The following is a 13,525-nucleotide window of genomic DNA, read 5'->3' on the forward strand; positions in this document are numbered from 1 at the left end:
ATTATGCAAAAGTGTATGTGGATACCTAAAAAAAAAAGGAGAGGAATATTCATGATATTGGGATATCAGATTTATTTTATTTTTAATAAAGTTTCCTCTGTATGAAAACGTTCCTCTCAATCTATTTGATTCGAATTACCAAAAAAATCTTTTATGCTATCACTTTTATATTGTTTAACCAACTTGTGCTTTAATTTTTATCTACTTACATGATATGCTTAAAACTGAAATTATTAAAACATACTGAAATAAAATCAGTCTTTAAAGGGTTTACACGCATACATAGAGTCCACCCAATCTCAGTCACTTTTTGAAGGGCCCTAGTATCGTTTGCAAGGCAAAGGCATTAACAAGTTGTCTGTCTTACAGCGGTTACACCTAATTTGAATTAAACTACAGTCGCAGAGGACAGAAGCGCTCCTTTCATCTTTTGTAGGAAGGTCACCCAGCCCAGAGCGAGTGCCACACTCCTTCTGTAACTAAACACATTGGCCCCGCCGTCTGTTGAGTCCTCCCCTTCACAACCCACACCTGGGTGGCCAAGGGTCACGGCTGACCTCCCGACGGCGCCAGCGCCTCTTCGCTCTTCCCTTTGGGGAAGCAGCAGATGGCGAGGGCGCGCAGTGCTGGTGCCGCAGCTCCCCGCCACCGCAGGCCAGGAACACCGAAACAAGGACTAGTTCGGCGCCTGGGACTCCCCGGGCCGCCTGCTGGGCGCCGCGGGGGTTTTCCCGCGTCTCTCTCCCTTCTGGGCTCCCGGACTGTACACCCAAACGCGGCGAGACTCCCACCCTTCTGCCCGGAAGCCAAACCTGGAAACCCTCATTCCCAGGGAGACACACACACACACACAGACACACACACCGACGGCCACACACACACACCGACGGCCACACACACACACACACACCGACGGCCACACACACACACACACACACACACACACACAGACACACACACACCGACGGCCACACACACACACCGACGGCCACACACACACACCGACGGCCACACACACACACACACACACACCGACGGCCACACACACACACCGACGGCCACACACACACAGACACACACACACCGACGGCCACACACACACACACACACACACACACACACACACACACACACACACACACACACACACACACACACACACACACACACAGCCCCGACGCCGTAACACTCACCCAAACGGCGCCTGGGCCCGGGGTTCTCGCGAGCCTGCCCGGATCTTCGCGCGCGACCAGCCCGCTACCAATAGCAACCCTGGCTCCAAGGGATGAGCCAATGGGAGCGCTCGAACTAACGGCAGCAGCCAATCACCGCCCTCTCGGCTCTGGAACCCCGCAACCAGTACCATTAAGCTCTCTTGCAGCTCCCGCGAACTATAGTTCTAATCTGGAGGCCCGCCGTCGCCTGCCTTCTTCTCTCAATCTAGGCGGTAAATAAACTTTCCCCACAGTACAGCCTTGGGGAATTGCAGCTCCTGCCTTGTACTCCGCCCTCTGCTCCGCTCAGGAGGGAAGATGTACGCACGGTCGCCTCCTTTGCATTCTTCTACTAAAACTCATGGCTCACCGCAAGCACAGCCAAGCATTTCAAAAATTAGTGACAACAGACGAAGAACACTTTTCTTCCCGTTCACGTAACCACTATGAACCATTTGAACCAGTGTCTGAATTTTAAATGGAAAGATGGATTAATAAGGAGCTTGAAGAAATTTCTCTTTAGCAAAAGTGTGAGTCCTTTACTGAAATTGTTGAGAGTTTATCGGGGCTAGAAGTGAACCAAGGGGATAGCGAACCAAGGGGATAACTGCAAAAAGATGCTAATGCTTATGAAAGGGCATCTCCCCTTATCTCGTTCGTTGATGTCTTCGAAATAAAACCACAGAGAGTTGCTAGAGGTTTGTAAATACTGTTAGAGAGATCACTGTGTGTCAGGCTTGATTCTAAAAGGAGTTTAACTGAATTAACTCATTCAGTCTTCACAACTACCTTATGGCTCATTTCAACCTGTTTTACAGATGAGGAAATTGAGAAAGATTGGCCCAAGATTCCAAGCAAGTGAGAGAAGGCAAGCCTAGAACCCATGTCTGGATGATTTATCCAGCTTAGCAAAACATTTTCATGTCTGAATTAACTAGACCTAAGCAATCTAGAGTCTTTCACTTCTAAAAGGTATGAATTCTCCTATTTTTTAAAATATCTTTTGGGACTTCCTTGGTGGTGCAGTGGTTAAGAATCCGCCTGCCGATGCAGGAGACATGGGTTCGATCCCTGGTCCGGGAAGATCCCACATGCCACGGAGCACATAGCTACTGAGCCTGCACTCTAGAGCCCGCGAACTACAACTACTGAATCCCGCGCGCCTAGAGTCGGTGCTCCGCAACAAGAGAAGCCACCGCTTGCTGCAACTAGAGAAAGCCCGCGCGCAGAAACGAAGACCCAATGCAGTCAAAAATAATTTTTAAAAAAATCTTTTGTTACAAAATATTCAGTTAAAATCTCAGGAACTTCCAGTGGCTTTAGTGTAACCTTCACAGTTAGCTGCGGATATCAGGATGAGAAGAATTGAGGGTTGGGGGCTGGGAGTGGAGAGAAGGGGATAGGAGACTGAAGGAAGTGACCTGAGAAACATTGTCAGCTGAACCACTTAAAATAAGTAATATTGTTACTGATTGTATATCACTGATTTGATTTCATCATTAAAATAAATAATTGCATTAATTATGTATGATAGTGTGCACACCCGCGGACAAATACAGAGGTTATCTGAGGCAACCTATGGAGAATTATGAATGATCTACGATTGAGAGCCTTTTAAATCTCTATTCAATTTTCATTTTTATGTTGGAATTTATTCTAATAACATAGTAGATATCAATTATAAAGGGGAAAACAGAAGGCTGGAGTTGTTTTATTAGATATTTATCAATTTTAAATGTATTTCCTTTCCAAACTATTTTTAATTTATTTCTTTAAAGGCTATTTTCACACAAAACAAGTTATAGGACTGAGTACTGAGCTAAGAAATGGGAGAAGGAAACATGACTTTTATAGCTGTTAAAACTTCCTGTGTTTCAAATCTGGGCAGCCTTTCTCACTTTCCTTGAGGACTTACACGATCTGATTTCAGAAAAGTTTTCCAATATTTCTCTGTAAGTGTGGATTTGGTTTTAAGCTTTGCTTCAAAGGGCAGGACCATAATACTAAGTAGGCAGTGATAAGCCCTGGGCTCCTGGAGCCCAGGCTGAACTGGCAGATGCTTGGGTTCACTTCCAATTCTGTGTGGCAAGGCCATCACTAAACCTTGTTCCTCTGCAGAGAAGAAAGAATTGCAAATAGCATAAGGATCAATGGTAGTATCATTGTCACCATATGTAAATGTTAATCCACACATATATTTTGTTTCTCTTTGGGCTTTCTTTTACAAAGCAAAACATTTTCAGGTCAGCTGACACTAAAAAGCCTATAATTCCCAGCATAAGTTTTCCCATAGAAGAAATCTTTTTTGCTGATCACCGCCCATAGAACTTAGATGCCCTTCATCTCCCACCCATGCCTCCTGCCGCGATGGGTTAGAGAAAGTCCCTGCCTGCCACCCAGTGACTGAGGCCGTGTTCCCAAATGGAAGACAGCAGGTGGAGACTGCCACAGTACTCAGGATGCGGAAAATAAAGGACATTTTTAACTGAGTTAAATCATCAGGGTCATATCCAAGACCCTTTGGTGACCCACTAGATGCTTCCCACCAACCTCTGGGAAGAGCGCTGCAGACCTGGGCTGTTAGGGTACCTACCCTTAGCAGAGGAGTGTGACTTGTCCTCCTCTTCCTAGTAACTGCAGTGAAACCCCAGAAAGCATGTTGGGAGAGGGAATGGGAGGTAAAGGAGGTGTTTTCCAATTTTAGCCCACAAAATTATATTCTTTGTGATATCCTTCCATTAATTAGCATTTATTTTTTATACCCATAAAGTCACTGCTTCTAACTGTGCCTTCTAATTATGGGCCTCCCAGTAGTGACCTTGAAGAGTATACTTTCTCTTCTGTAAAATGGGACCCATTCAGACAGCAGGAGATTGTTGAAAGGTGTACATGGCAGGCGGGGGACCTACATAAAGCAGATAGATCAGCACCTCCAACAAAATAGATCCTCCTTTAGTATTTGTTGAATGAATATTAAACTGTACAAATCATAAAAGCACTATTCAAGTTTCCTTTTTCTTGCTTCCCATGGGAAGTTCTGTCGAAGTGTACGTAACAAGAAATAGTGATTCTACAGTTCCACAGTTCTTTTTGATGAGAAATATTGTGTGTGGGTGTGTTTTTCCTTGAAGGTCATTAGCTTTTTTCCATAAAGATGAAAACACTTAGCATGATTAACAATGGTTTCAGAAAACAATTGTTTTGCCTGCTAGCTGGGAGCCTGTGAAATGCACGTATTAAAAATTGTATATTTTCCTATTACAACAGTACTTAAAATTTATTTAATGAATAATCAAAGTGTTCAAGTGTCCTCTAATTTATTGTATTATGGAGTCTCCTTGAAAACCGTTTTCAAATTAAACTATTTCTTTAAAAGATCTGCTGAAATTGCTAAGTGAACAAACTCTCATTCTTATCTTTATTTTTATTAAAGATTGCACAAACTGGAACCAAGACGAAAATACTGAATCCACTGTACATCATTCATTATAAAACAACATACATCACATTTGTACTCTACCAAATAGGACATTTTCTTTAAAATTATATATTGCGTGCTCTTAGATTCATGCTTTAGATATTTTACATTTGTCACTATTCTCTTATAAATAATTGCAACTTGACCAATTTGTACACCTGCTACCACTATATCTTCAATGCAGCGAGGCGCAGTCCTTGACACGAAAACAGATGAAATGGAAACAAGTGTATGGATGTCACATCTACCGAATTGTGACTACTGTTTTGCCTATGCAGTGAAATGCTAATGTAAAATACACACACAAAACGTCGTTTCAAAAGGCACAATTTTCTCCACAAAAAAGAACAATTTAAAAATACGTGGCGGTTAAATTCGGCACCCTCGAGGGCCCTGTGGCTTCACATTAATGTGATCCTAAACTCCGAGAGCAGACCGCCTGGCTTGGGGGGTGACGGAGCCTATTCGCGGAGTCCAGGAGCCTGCAGCGCGCTGAGACCCGCGGCCCTCGGTACGCTCGGAAGGCAAGATTTCTTTAAGCCACCTCGAAACCTTTGCTCAGAGTTTCAGCATCGGACCAGCGATTTCTCACCGTTCCAAATGCGGCGCCCAACCAAAACAAAACCGGTTTTGTCCGCTGGGCCCTTCTCACCACCAGCAGTTCTTCTTCTCCCAGAACAGAAGCCCCTCTTCTCTCTGTCCACGGCCCCACACTCCCTGCTTCCCAGGAAGACTCGTTACGAGTCGCGCTCGCCACCACCCCCGGCCTCAGGGTCGCTCTGGTCGTCGGTGAAGCAGACGTCCACGTCGCTGTCGTTGTCGCTCTTGGGCTCCCCCGGCTCCGGGGGGTAGTCAGGCTCCGCGCCCGGGCCGTCGGCCGCCTTGGCCAGCAGGTTCTGGCCGGGGTGGCGGGACTTGACGTGGCGCTCCAGATCCCGGCGGCGTACAAGCACCTTGCCGCAGAACTCGCAGCGGTAGGGCGTGTTGCCCTCGGCGTGCAGCCGGATATGCTTGTTGAGATTGCTGGGGTCGCCGAAGGGCCGCAGGCACACTTTGCACTTGAGCGGCTTGTAGCCCGTGTGCGTCCGCATGTGGATCTTGAGCCCGTACTTGCGCGAATACAGCTTGCCGCAGTAGAGGCACAGGTGGCCCGTCTTGGGCTTGCCCGCGCCGCCGCCCCCGCTGCCGCAACCCCCAGCGCCACCCGCCGCCACGACGGCCGCGGGCAACGTTCCCGCGTCCAGGCGGCCGCGGCCTTTCCCGGCCGCCATCTCCGACAGTTGCTGCGTGTGCATGGCGATCTCTCGGTCGATGGTAGCCAGGGACCCCAGCTCGGCCGGGCTCAGAGCGGTCGCCGCCGCCGCCGCCGCCGCCGCGGGTCCACTGAAATAAGAGAGGGACTCCGGATACTTGAGCAGCCCGCCGAAGTGCAGTTTGAGCGGGTAATAAGTGGCAGCGGCCGGTGAGCCGTAGAGTAGCTCCCCGTTGTAGACGGTAAAGGCCGGCATGACGGCGGGCAGGTGGCTGCACTCGCCACCTGGGTAGCCTTTGAGGCCGCCTGCGTCGAGGGCGGGCAGCACGCAGCGCTCAAGGGGCAGCCCGGCCGCCGGGGGCAACTGCGCGTAACGCGCTCCCGGCAGCTCGGCGGCTGCGGGAGGGGCGCGCTCCACGTGCTTGAAGGCGGACGCTTCTTCTGGGGGCCCAGGGAGCAAAGGGAAGCCGCGCAGAGCCCCGGAGCAGGGCAGGCCAGGAGGAGGCGGCGGGTCCCCCGCGAGCAGGCATTTGGGGTGGTGGTGGTGGTGATGGTGCGCGTGGTGGTGATGGTGGTGGCCCGCTTCGCCCGCCGCCGGGTTCTCCCCGCTTCCCGGGCGTCCGCCCACCCGGCCCCCGCCCAGCAGCCTGCTTAAGGCCAGGCTGGCCCCAGGTTTGCCGCCGCCCTCCTCCCGGCAGGGGTCGCAGTGCGCGGCCGCGGCTGCCCTGGCCAAGCCAGCGGGCTTGAAAGCCGAACGCACGCCAGGATAGAAAGCCAAGCCGCCGCCCCCCGCTGGGGAACCTCCCACGATGCCGAGGAAGTGGCCGTGTCCCCGGGCGGCACCACTCATGTCCAGGATGCGCTCCGGCTGCTCCTTGCCCTTCTTGGACGGCCCCCACTTGGCCAGGGGTGGCGAGGTGGCTGAGGGCGCGGAGGAGGCCTCGCGCTTGATGCTCTCCCGCGCTCCGCAAGCCTGGAGGGCCGGCGGGACCTGCGGGTGGGCCCGAAGAGTGCCCGCCGGGGCGGCCGCAGCGAAGTCTGGCGCTGGGGGTTTCGGGGAGAGGCGAAGGCCATCCGCGGCCGGGGCAGCGCCTTGGCGAGCCGTGTGCTCGTGGTGCAGGTAGGCGCGGCCCCCGCCGCTGCTGAGCACACAGTGGAAACGTAGGTGCGCCTTAAGGCTGTTGGGGTATCTAAACGTCCTCCAGCAGTACCAGCAGATGTAGCGCTCCTCCCCTGGGCGAGAAAAAGTGAAAAAGCGACCCAGTGAGAAGCAAGCAAGCGAGAGAGAAAAAAAGCGCCAGCGCGCCCAAGGCAAAGCCCAGGTTTTGACCAGCAGTATGGGAAGAAGCAGGAGTATTCTTGGGTTCCGGCGAATAAGTGAGTTCGGTAGCCCCATTGTAGCGAGGACTCCGAGAAGCCCCAAATGGCCAACTTTGTCACCATCTCCATCCTCTGAGACTACTCAGGGGCCGAGAGGGGTGACCTGGGCCTTTCCAACGAAGACTTCCTCCGGGCCATGCGAGCAAATCTTCCTTGGGAGGGCAGCGCTCAGGCAGGCTGGCCAGGGAAGAGCCGAGAGCAGCTGTTGCTTTAAATCAAGTGTTTGGGGCTGTGCTGGGCCTGGGCCCATCTGTTGGCGTTTGCAGAATAGGTGGCGTATGTCAAGGAGTTTGGGTAAACTGAACAAAGGCCAATCTAATGGTCGTGAGCGCCTCATTACCAGGCGAGACAATATCCTGTATGTATGGGCCATATGTAATCATTCCTTTTCATAGAACAATGTCTTTTATGTCCACTACCCACCCTCCCCACCCCCTCCCAGCCTTAAACACTTTGCCTGAGGTTTTCCTGGAGCGTGACCAACTGAAGGACCACATAGGGACTATGATTTGCTATTCTTCAAAATTATTTGTATCTTTATTTCCTCTTTAACTCCATTTAATTTGATGGGAGAAAAGAAAAAGTCTTATGTCCCGATATTCTAAAAACAGAAGGATGATGTTGCATTACCTTGTCAGTTGTTCCACCTGGTAATTAATTAACTCCTAAATAGCTGCACAAATCCAAGCTTAGTAAAGTCCTTGTAAAATATATATGATGTATGTATGTGTGTGTATGTGTGTGTGTGAATAATATACTCAACTTTTGATAAGTGCACCATTTTATATCAGGGACTATATACATGCTTTTGGCATCAAACGTTTTTTGTGTGTTTAATATTATTAACAGTTGTTTTTAAATTTTGCTAGGGTCTATGAACACAATCAAAAGACACATGTATGAAACAGATTTTGATCACATGGTAGAAGTTAATTTTTACTCAAAAAGGTCATGTTACATCCCTACAGAGAACAACGAGCTTGCAATTGGATGTCTTTTTTTTTTTTTTTGGCGGTATGCGGGCCTCTCACTGTTGTGGCCTCTCCCGTTGCGGAGCACAGGCTCCGGACGCGCAGGCTCAGCGGCCATGGCTCACGGGCCTAGCCGCTCTGCGGCATGTGGGATCTTCCCGGACCGGGGTACGAACCCACGTCCCCTGCATCGGCAGGCGGACTCTCAACCACCGCGCCACCAGGGAAGCCCTGGATGTCGTTTTAAATGCTGTGGTTGATCAATAATACTGAAGGGAAGGATGTCTATGAGAAAGAAGTTAGTTGAGCCACAAGGAAGTATCCAAAGTAAATGTCAGTTTCATTAAATGTAATGGGAAAGTTAAATTTTTCCTCCTTGCACACAAGTAGCTTAAACTTCTAAAACATTACTACAGAAACAACAATGGGGGGAATTTTCAGATATTCCTCCCTTCATGTATTTTGCTTCTGAATTTGTATAAAGCAAGTAGTCCTCCCAGATAACTAAGGTGGAAGTTCAAGTAAGGAGCAGATTATTCCAGCTGAAGCCAAGGTAGAGCAGAACGAAAAAGAAGGGAAGAGGATTTGCCTATGTGCCCTATCCTAATTATTTATGGAAGACTTAAACAAAAATCAATTCAATATTTCTGTTGTATTGAACAGCCATGTAAAATAAATCTTCATAAAAAGAGAGGGAGAAGAGACTTCCTGAGTTCTCTTGGTGGGTATGTTGATTTAATATATTAAGTAACCTTCTTCCTGCTAAGTTCAGAACCTCCCTCTCATCACCCCTTTTTAAAGAGAGCACTTTCAGAGGCTGCCCTAGAGTGACTCAGCTCAATGCAAAGCCAAGTAAGCTTTGTTCCTAAAACAGAGTCAGTATTTTTGTTAATCTTACTATGGAATTGAAACCCACTGGGGTTAGTCAATATTGGAAGAATAGCAGTCATCCCTACTTATTTCTTCCTCTTTTCAAGGTTTAAGCAAATGTATGTTTTCTGTTTCACTGTGTTTTTTTGTTTGTTTGTTTATCCTAATGAACTGACATGTTCTCTGGATTCTGAAATCCAACCTATGCCAAAAGTACCAAACACACTTCATAAGTGATTTTGCCTCCTCTCCTGGATGTAACTCTAAGGTGGTCAAGATTTCAAGCACCTCAAAGCTGTGGAAGTCAGAGTTCAAAGTAACCCACACATTCCCCAAAAGGAAAATGGTGTCTCTTGATATCTGTGACCATATGATGTTTATAGGCTCTATTGACTGAAATGAAAACATGAGGGCCACCACTCAAAAAAGTTGCTTTTGTACTATTTGAGAGTGTCTAAAGAAGGGTGTTCTGTGCAAAAATTCCTGCCCCCCAAAGGCCAGGAGTCCTTGAGATTGTTCTATAGTGGCAGATTTGAGAGTTTTCCACTATGGGGCTTTTGTCATGTTTCCCTTTTACTGGAAGAAGTTGACAAGAGGATCTAATGTGATGCAAGGAACAAACTAAGATAACTTTTATGAATACTGTACATACAGATCTACCCACAAAATCAATAGAATTAGTTTACAGAAGACAGTGACACTCTGAAGTGAAGTGATTCATCATTTTGAATTAACTTCATTCTCTTATTCATTAATTGTTTCTTAAGTCCCACACTAGTATTGAGATCTTTAACTCTATTTCTAAAGGAATGAGATTGAGCAGGAAATTCAGGAGAATGTGTTAAAATAGTTGACGGCATCCACGATGTTGAGTTTAAATATAACTGTGTCTTTAGGAGAAATTACAAACAAAAACAACTGGCAAAGAACAAAGAAAGTCATGGAAGTGTTGTGCAATAACAAGGAGTCTCAGATCTTAACTATTTTAGCACCTCCCAGCCTTTTTCCACAGGAAGTGTTCCTCAGTGTTCTAGGGAAGGTTTGAAAATGTTTTTCTCTTTAGTTACTGCACCTTAATTTGCATAAATCCGCTCTTGGCTTTGGAAGGGGTCAAATAAATCTGAGAAGAAACTGGGATACATCCCAGTTTCGATTTAAGTAGGGAGAGGGAAATGAATAAATACCATTTAAATGGAAGGGCCTCAGTACCTGCCAACTGACCAGCTGTAAGTACCGTAATGCTTCTAAAATGCTGTAGAAATACGTTACTTTCCTCCAAACCAGTGAATAGATGCCCCTCGGTTTGAGTTACACTTTTTGGAGCTCATGAGGTGGTTACCCTAACACTACGTTAAAGCATCTTTATTGATTCTTAGGTGAGTAAATAACTGTCTCTTTGGGTATGCAATCAGAAAGGATGACCTGCATGAAATTCACGAAGAGTATTTTTTCCCTGCCATCGAGAGCCAGATTATTATGGTTTGTTTTTATCATTTACTGTTGATTTAAAGGAGGTAGTGATGACGTCGCCTCTACCCGCTCCGACAGGGAGTATGAATTCAGTTTTACACAGCGCAGGAAAAAGGCCCTTCAAGTCTAGGGACGGGCCCAAAGACCGGAGGAGGGCTGGACTCTCGCCTACCCGCGCTGACCCGAAGGCTTTCTCAGAGGCGGTACCTTTCTCGTCATGCGTCGGAGTTGCAGTCGTGGGGATGTCAAACCACTGCGCCAAGGAGTTGGAATACCACACGGTCAGCTCCTCCCCTGGCTGGACGTCTCGCAGCGCTCGGTAGAAGATCTGGGACGCAAGGAACAGGACAGCTTGCTGTCATTTCCTGGGTAATCGGTCAAAAAACAACTGAGAGGAAAGGTTCGATTCCGCGCCCTGACTCTGTGTGACGCTGGGAAAACTATTGGACCTCTCTGAACCTCAATTCCCTCATTCTTCAAACCGGGAAAATAATAGTATCTACCTTATAGGGTTGTTGGGACGTTTAAATGAGACCTCTAGCTAAAGTGCTTTGCTCTTAATATCAGTGACTGTTCGGTAGATAGAACTGGCAGTGGGGTGGGGGGGGAAGCCCACAGTACCTGTCCTCCGGGTAAGTCTGCAATAGCTTCGAGAGTCTGTTCCTGGGGGTTCCTGGCTGCCCGGATTAACCCTATCCACTCCAGGGGGGAGCCCCCCGACTCGTCCACCAGCTCCCCTCTCACCATGCGCACCTGCAACACAAGCAGTGGTTGTTCTCCCCCGTGCCACGACCAGGCCCACAACCCATCGGGCAAGTGTATCCTCCACCCCCAGCCGACTCAGGAAAATGGTTGTGCTCATGTTGGCCAGACCGCTGTGGGCTGCTGGGAGGAGAGTAAGTCCTTAGGACCCTTGCTTGGGGGAGGGAGGAAGAGGGGAGGCTGGCTAGTATAACAGTTCCCCCCCCCCCCGCCGACCCCGCCCGTCTTGTCCCACTTTGACAGCACGAGGAGTGAAAGCATCCTGCCCAAGCGCCTGGGCACATCTCGTGGCAAGACGTCTCCCACCCCCACCGCATCTCTCCGTCTCGCAGTTTTAAGAGCAGCCCCGACACCAGGCTAGAGACGTTTCTAAGTCAGTCCCAGAACGCAGGGTGTCCCGCGCCTCTTCTCTTGCCTCCGCATTCCAGCGGCACCGCACCAAAACGCGGAGCTGCACGCGAGCCCCGCGGCGAAACTGTCTGAACAAAGCGGCCGCGCGCTGGCCGGCCATTTAAAAGCAATTAAAGCGCGTTTAAAGAAGATGGAGCGGTGCACGGCGAGCCCGGCTATACTACTCTGGGGAAGAGGATGATTGCGTGATGAGCCAGATGCGGGTCCCGTCGACCGGGCCCGGAGCAATTCCTTACAAGAAAGCTGTAGTCTAAAGTCCTCTTCCCAGTCACCCCTGCCCACGCCACCGGACTCCTGCCTTCATTCCTGGTGTCAGTTGGCCGACCTTCGCCCGCTGAGACGCCTCGGGGCGGGCGGGGGCCTGTTAGAACCTCTCTCTGGTCGGGGTTCGCGACGCTGTTCGGGAAGTCGGAGCGAGCGTGTTGGCCCTGACGCCTCCCAACTGCGATTCTGGCCCCTCCGAGCCCGGCTGCAGGCGCTCAGCCCCGGTGCCCCTCGCTGCTGGGCGCTCCTCGTCCTCGGAGTGTGCGTCAGAGCCACCACCTGGCGCACCCTCTCTCCATTCACCCCGAACCCGCAAGCAGACACCCGTGGAAGGAAACACCTGGGGAGGTTCTAGGAACTGAGAGTACCCAAGGATAAATTTTTCGGAGACGATGAGATCAAATTATTTGAAGTCAAATTTAAGCCTCAAATTAGCTCATTGAAGGGCAGAAGGTAAGAAAAGTCCTCAGCGCCTGTGAGTTGTATAAAAGAGAAAAGGCATATTTGCCAAGAGAGGAGAGATGCGGCGGGAGGAGGGGTCGCCTCTGCGAAGAACACCTCAGCGCTCCGGGGAAATCGGGGGTTCCGAGTGGTCCCGGCACGTAAAGAGCCCCACGCACCCCACCCGGGGGCTGTCCCCTCTCAGCCACGTCCTCTCCCCTAGCCCGGCCCACGTCCAGCTCTCGGCTAGTGCGACTTGTGGGAAATGATCGGAGTCCCCTTCCAACTGGCAGAATTGGCAGATAACGACTCAGTCACCCCTTTCCTCCCCTGGCCCTATCCACCCCTTTCCTGGAGGGGATAAGGGGAGGCGAACGAACGGCAGGGGGCGGAGGTCGGAATGGCTAATACCTTTTTCTTGGGCCCGGGTTCCCTGCGGTCTGACAGGTACTTGCCCAGCTTGAAGGTTCCAGGCACCGGCCCGAGGCGCAGGCCAGCCGGGATGCAGCAATCGGCACTCACGCTGGTGGCCGGAGCGCGAGCGGCTCCGTGCATTGCTGCCGCCGCCGCCAGGCAGGCGCTCGGGCGCACTGGGTCCTCGGCAGGGCGCGAGCGACAGAGCCTGAGCCGCGCGCTAGCTGGCTAGTCGCGCCCCGACGTGAGTTCTCCGCCCTCGGAGTGACGCGGCCGGGCCGGCACTGCGCCTTTTCAATCTGGGCGGGCGCCTTTTGGCACCGCTAGCGCAAGGGCGCGGAGTTTGGTGAGAGAGTTGCGCTGCAGAGCAGCTGCAGAGTCCCACCCGAGAGGGTCACATGGAATGGTTCCCTCAGCCCCCTGCATAATCGAGGCCTCTGAATGGCTGGCGCACAATGGTCCAGGCGACCTTCCCATTCCTAAAAATCCAATTTGTCAAGGGCGAAGAAAAGGCGCTGGTGAATCAAAGGTCCGGCGGGACCATTAATCCTCAGCATGGGGCATTGTCCTCGAGACAGTTACGATATTTTAAGTGACA

At 50.2% G+C, this 13,525-nt stretch overlaps 1 protein-coding gene across 1 annotated transcript; it reads right to left on the minus strand.

The window, feature by feature from the left end:
* Positions 1–5,246: 5,246 nt before the first annotated feature.
* PRDM13 (PR/SET domain 13) lies at positions 5,247–13,085 on the minus strand. The gene is made up of 4 exons (XM_067702958.1): positions 12,925–13,085; positions 11,257–11,388; positions 10,843–10,963; positions 5,247–7,177 (listed from the first exon to the last, which is right to left on the minus strand). Exons 1-4 carry the CDS (start codon positions 13,066–13,068, stop codon positions 5,430–5,432), a joined length of 2,145 nt encoding a protein of 714 aa, XP_067559059.1. The 5' UTR covers positions 13,069–13,085; the 3' UTR covers positions 5,247–5,429.
* Between the last annotated feature and the right edge of the window lie 440 nt (positions 13,086–13,525).

Source organism: Pseudorca crassidens, chromosome 13, assembly GCF_039906515.1.
Source record: "Pseudorca crassidens isolate mPseCra1 chromosome 13, mPseCra1.hap1, whole genome shotgun sequence".
In the NCBI taxonomy this organism is placed as follows: Eukaryota; Metazoa; Chordata; class Mammalia; order Artiodactyla; family Delphinidae; genus Pseudorca; species Pseudorca crassidens.

What these genes read in the sequence shown, in the direction of transcription:
- PRDM13 (XM_067702958.1), bottom strand. Translation starts at nt 13,068, where the DNA reads ATGCACGGAGCCGCTCGCGCTCCGGCCACCAGCGTGAGTGCCGATTGC. An exon ending in AACCCGGGCCCAAGAAAAAG is followed by an intron (nt 11,389 to 12,924) that starts GTATTAGCCATT and finishes CTTGTGTTGCAG; the next exon opens with GTGCGCATGGTGAGAGGGGA. An exon ending in TCCGACGCATGACGAGAAAG is followed by an intron (nt 7,178 to 10,842) that starts GTACCGCCTCTG and finishes TTTCTCGCCCAG; the next exon opens with GGGAGGAGCGCTACATCTGC.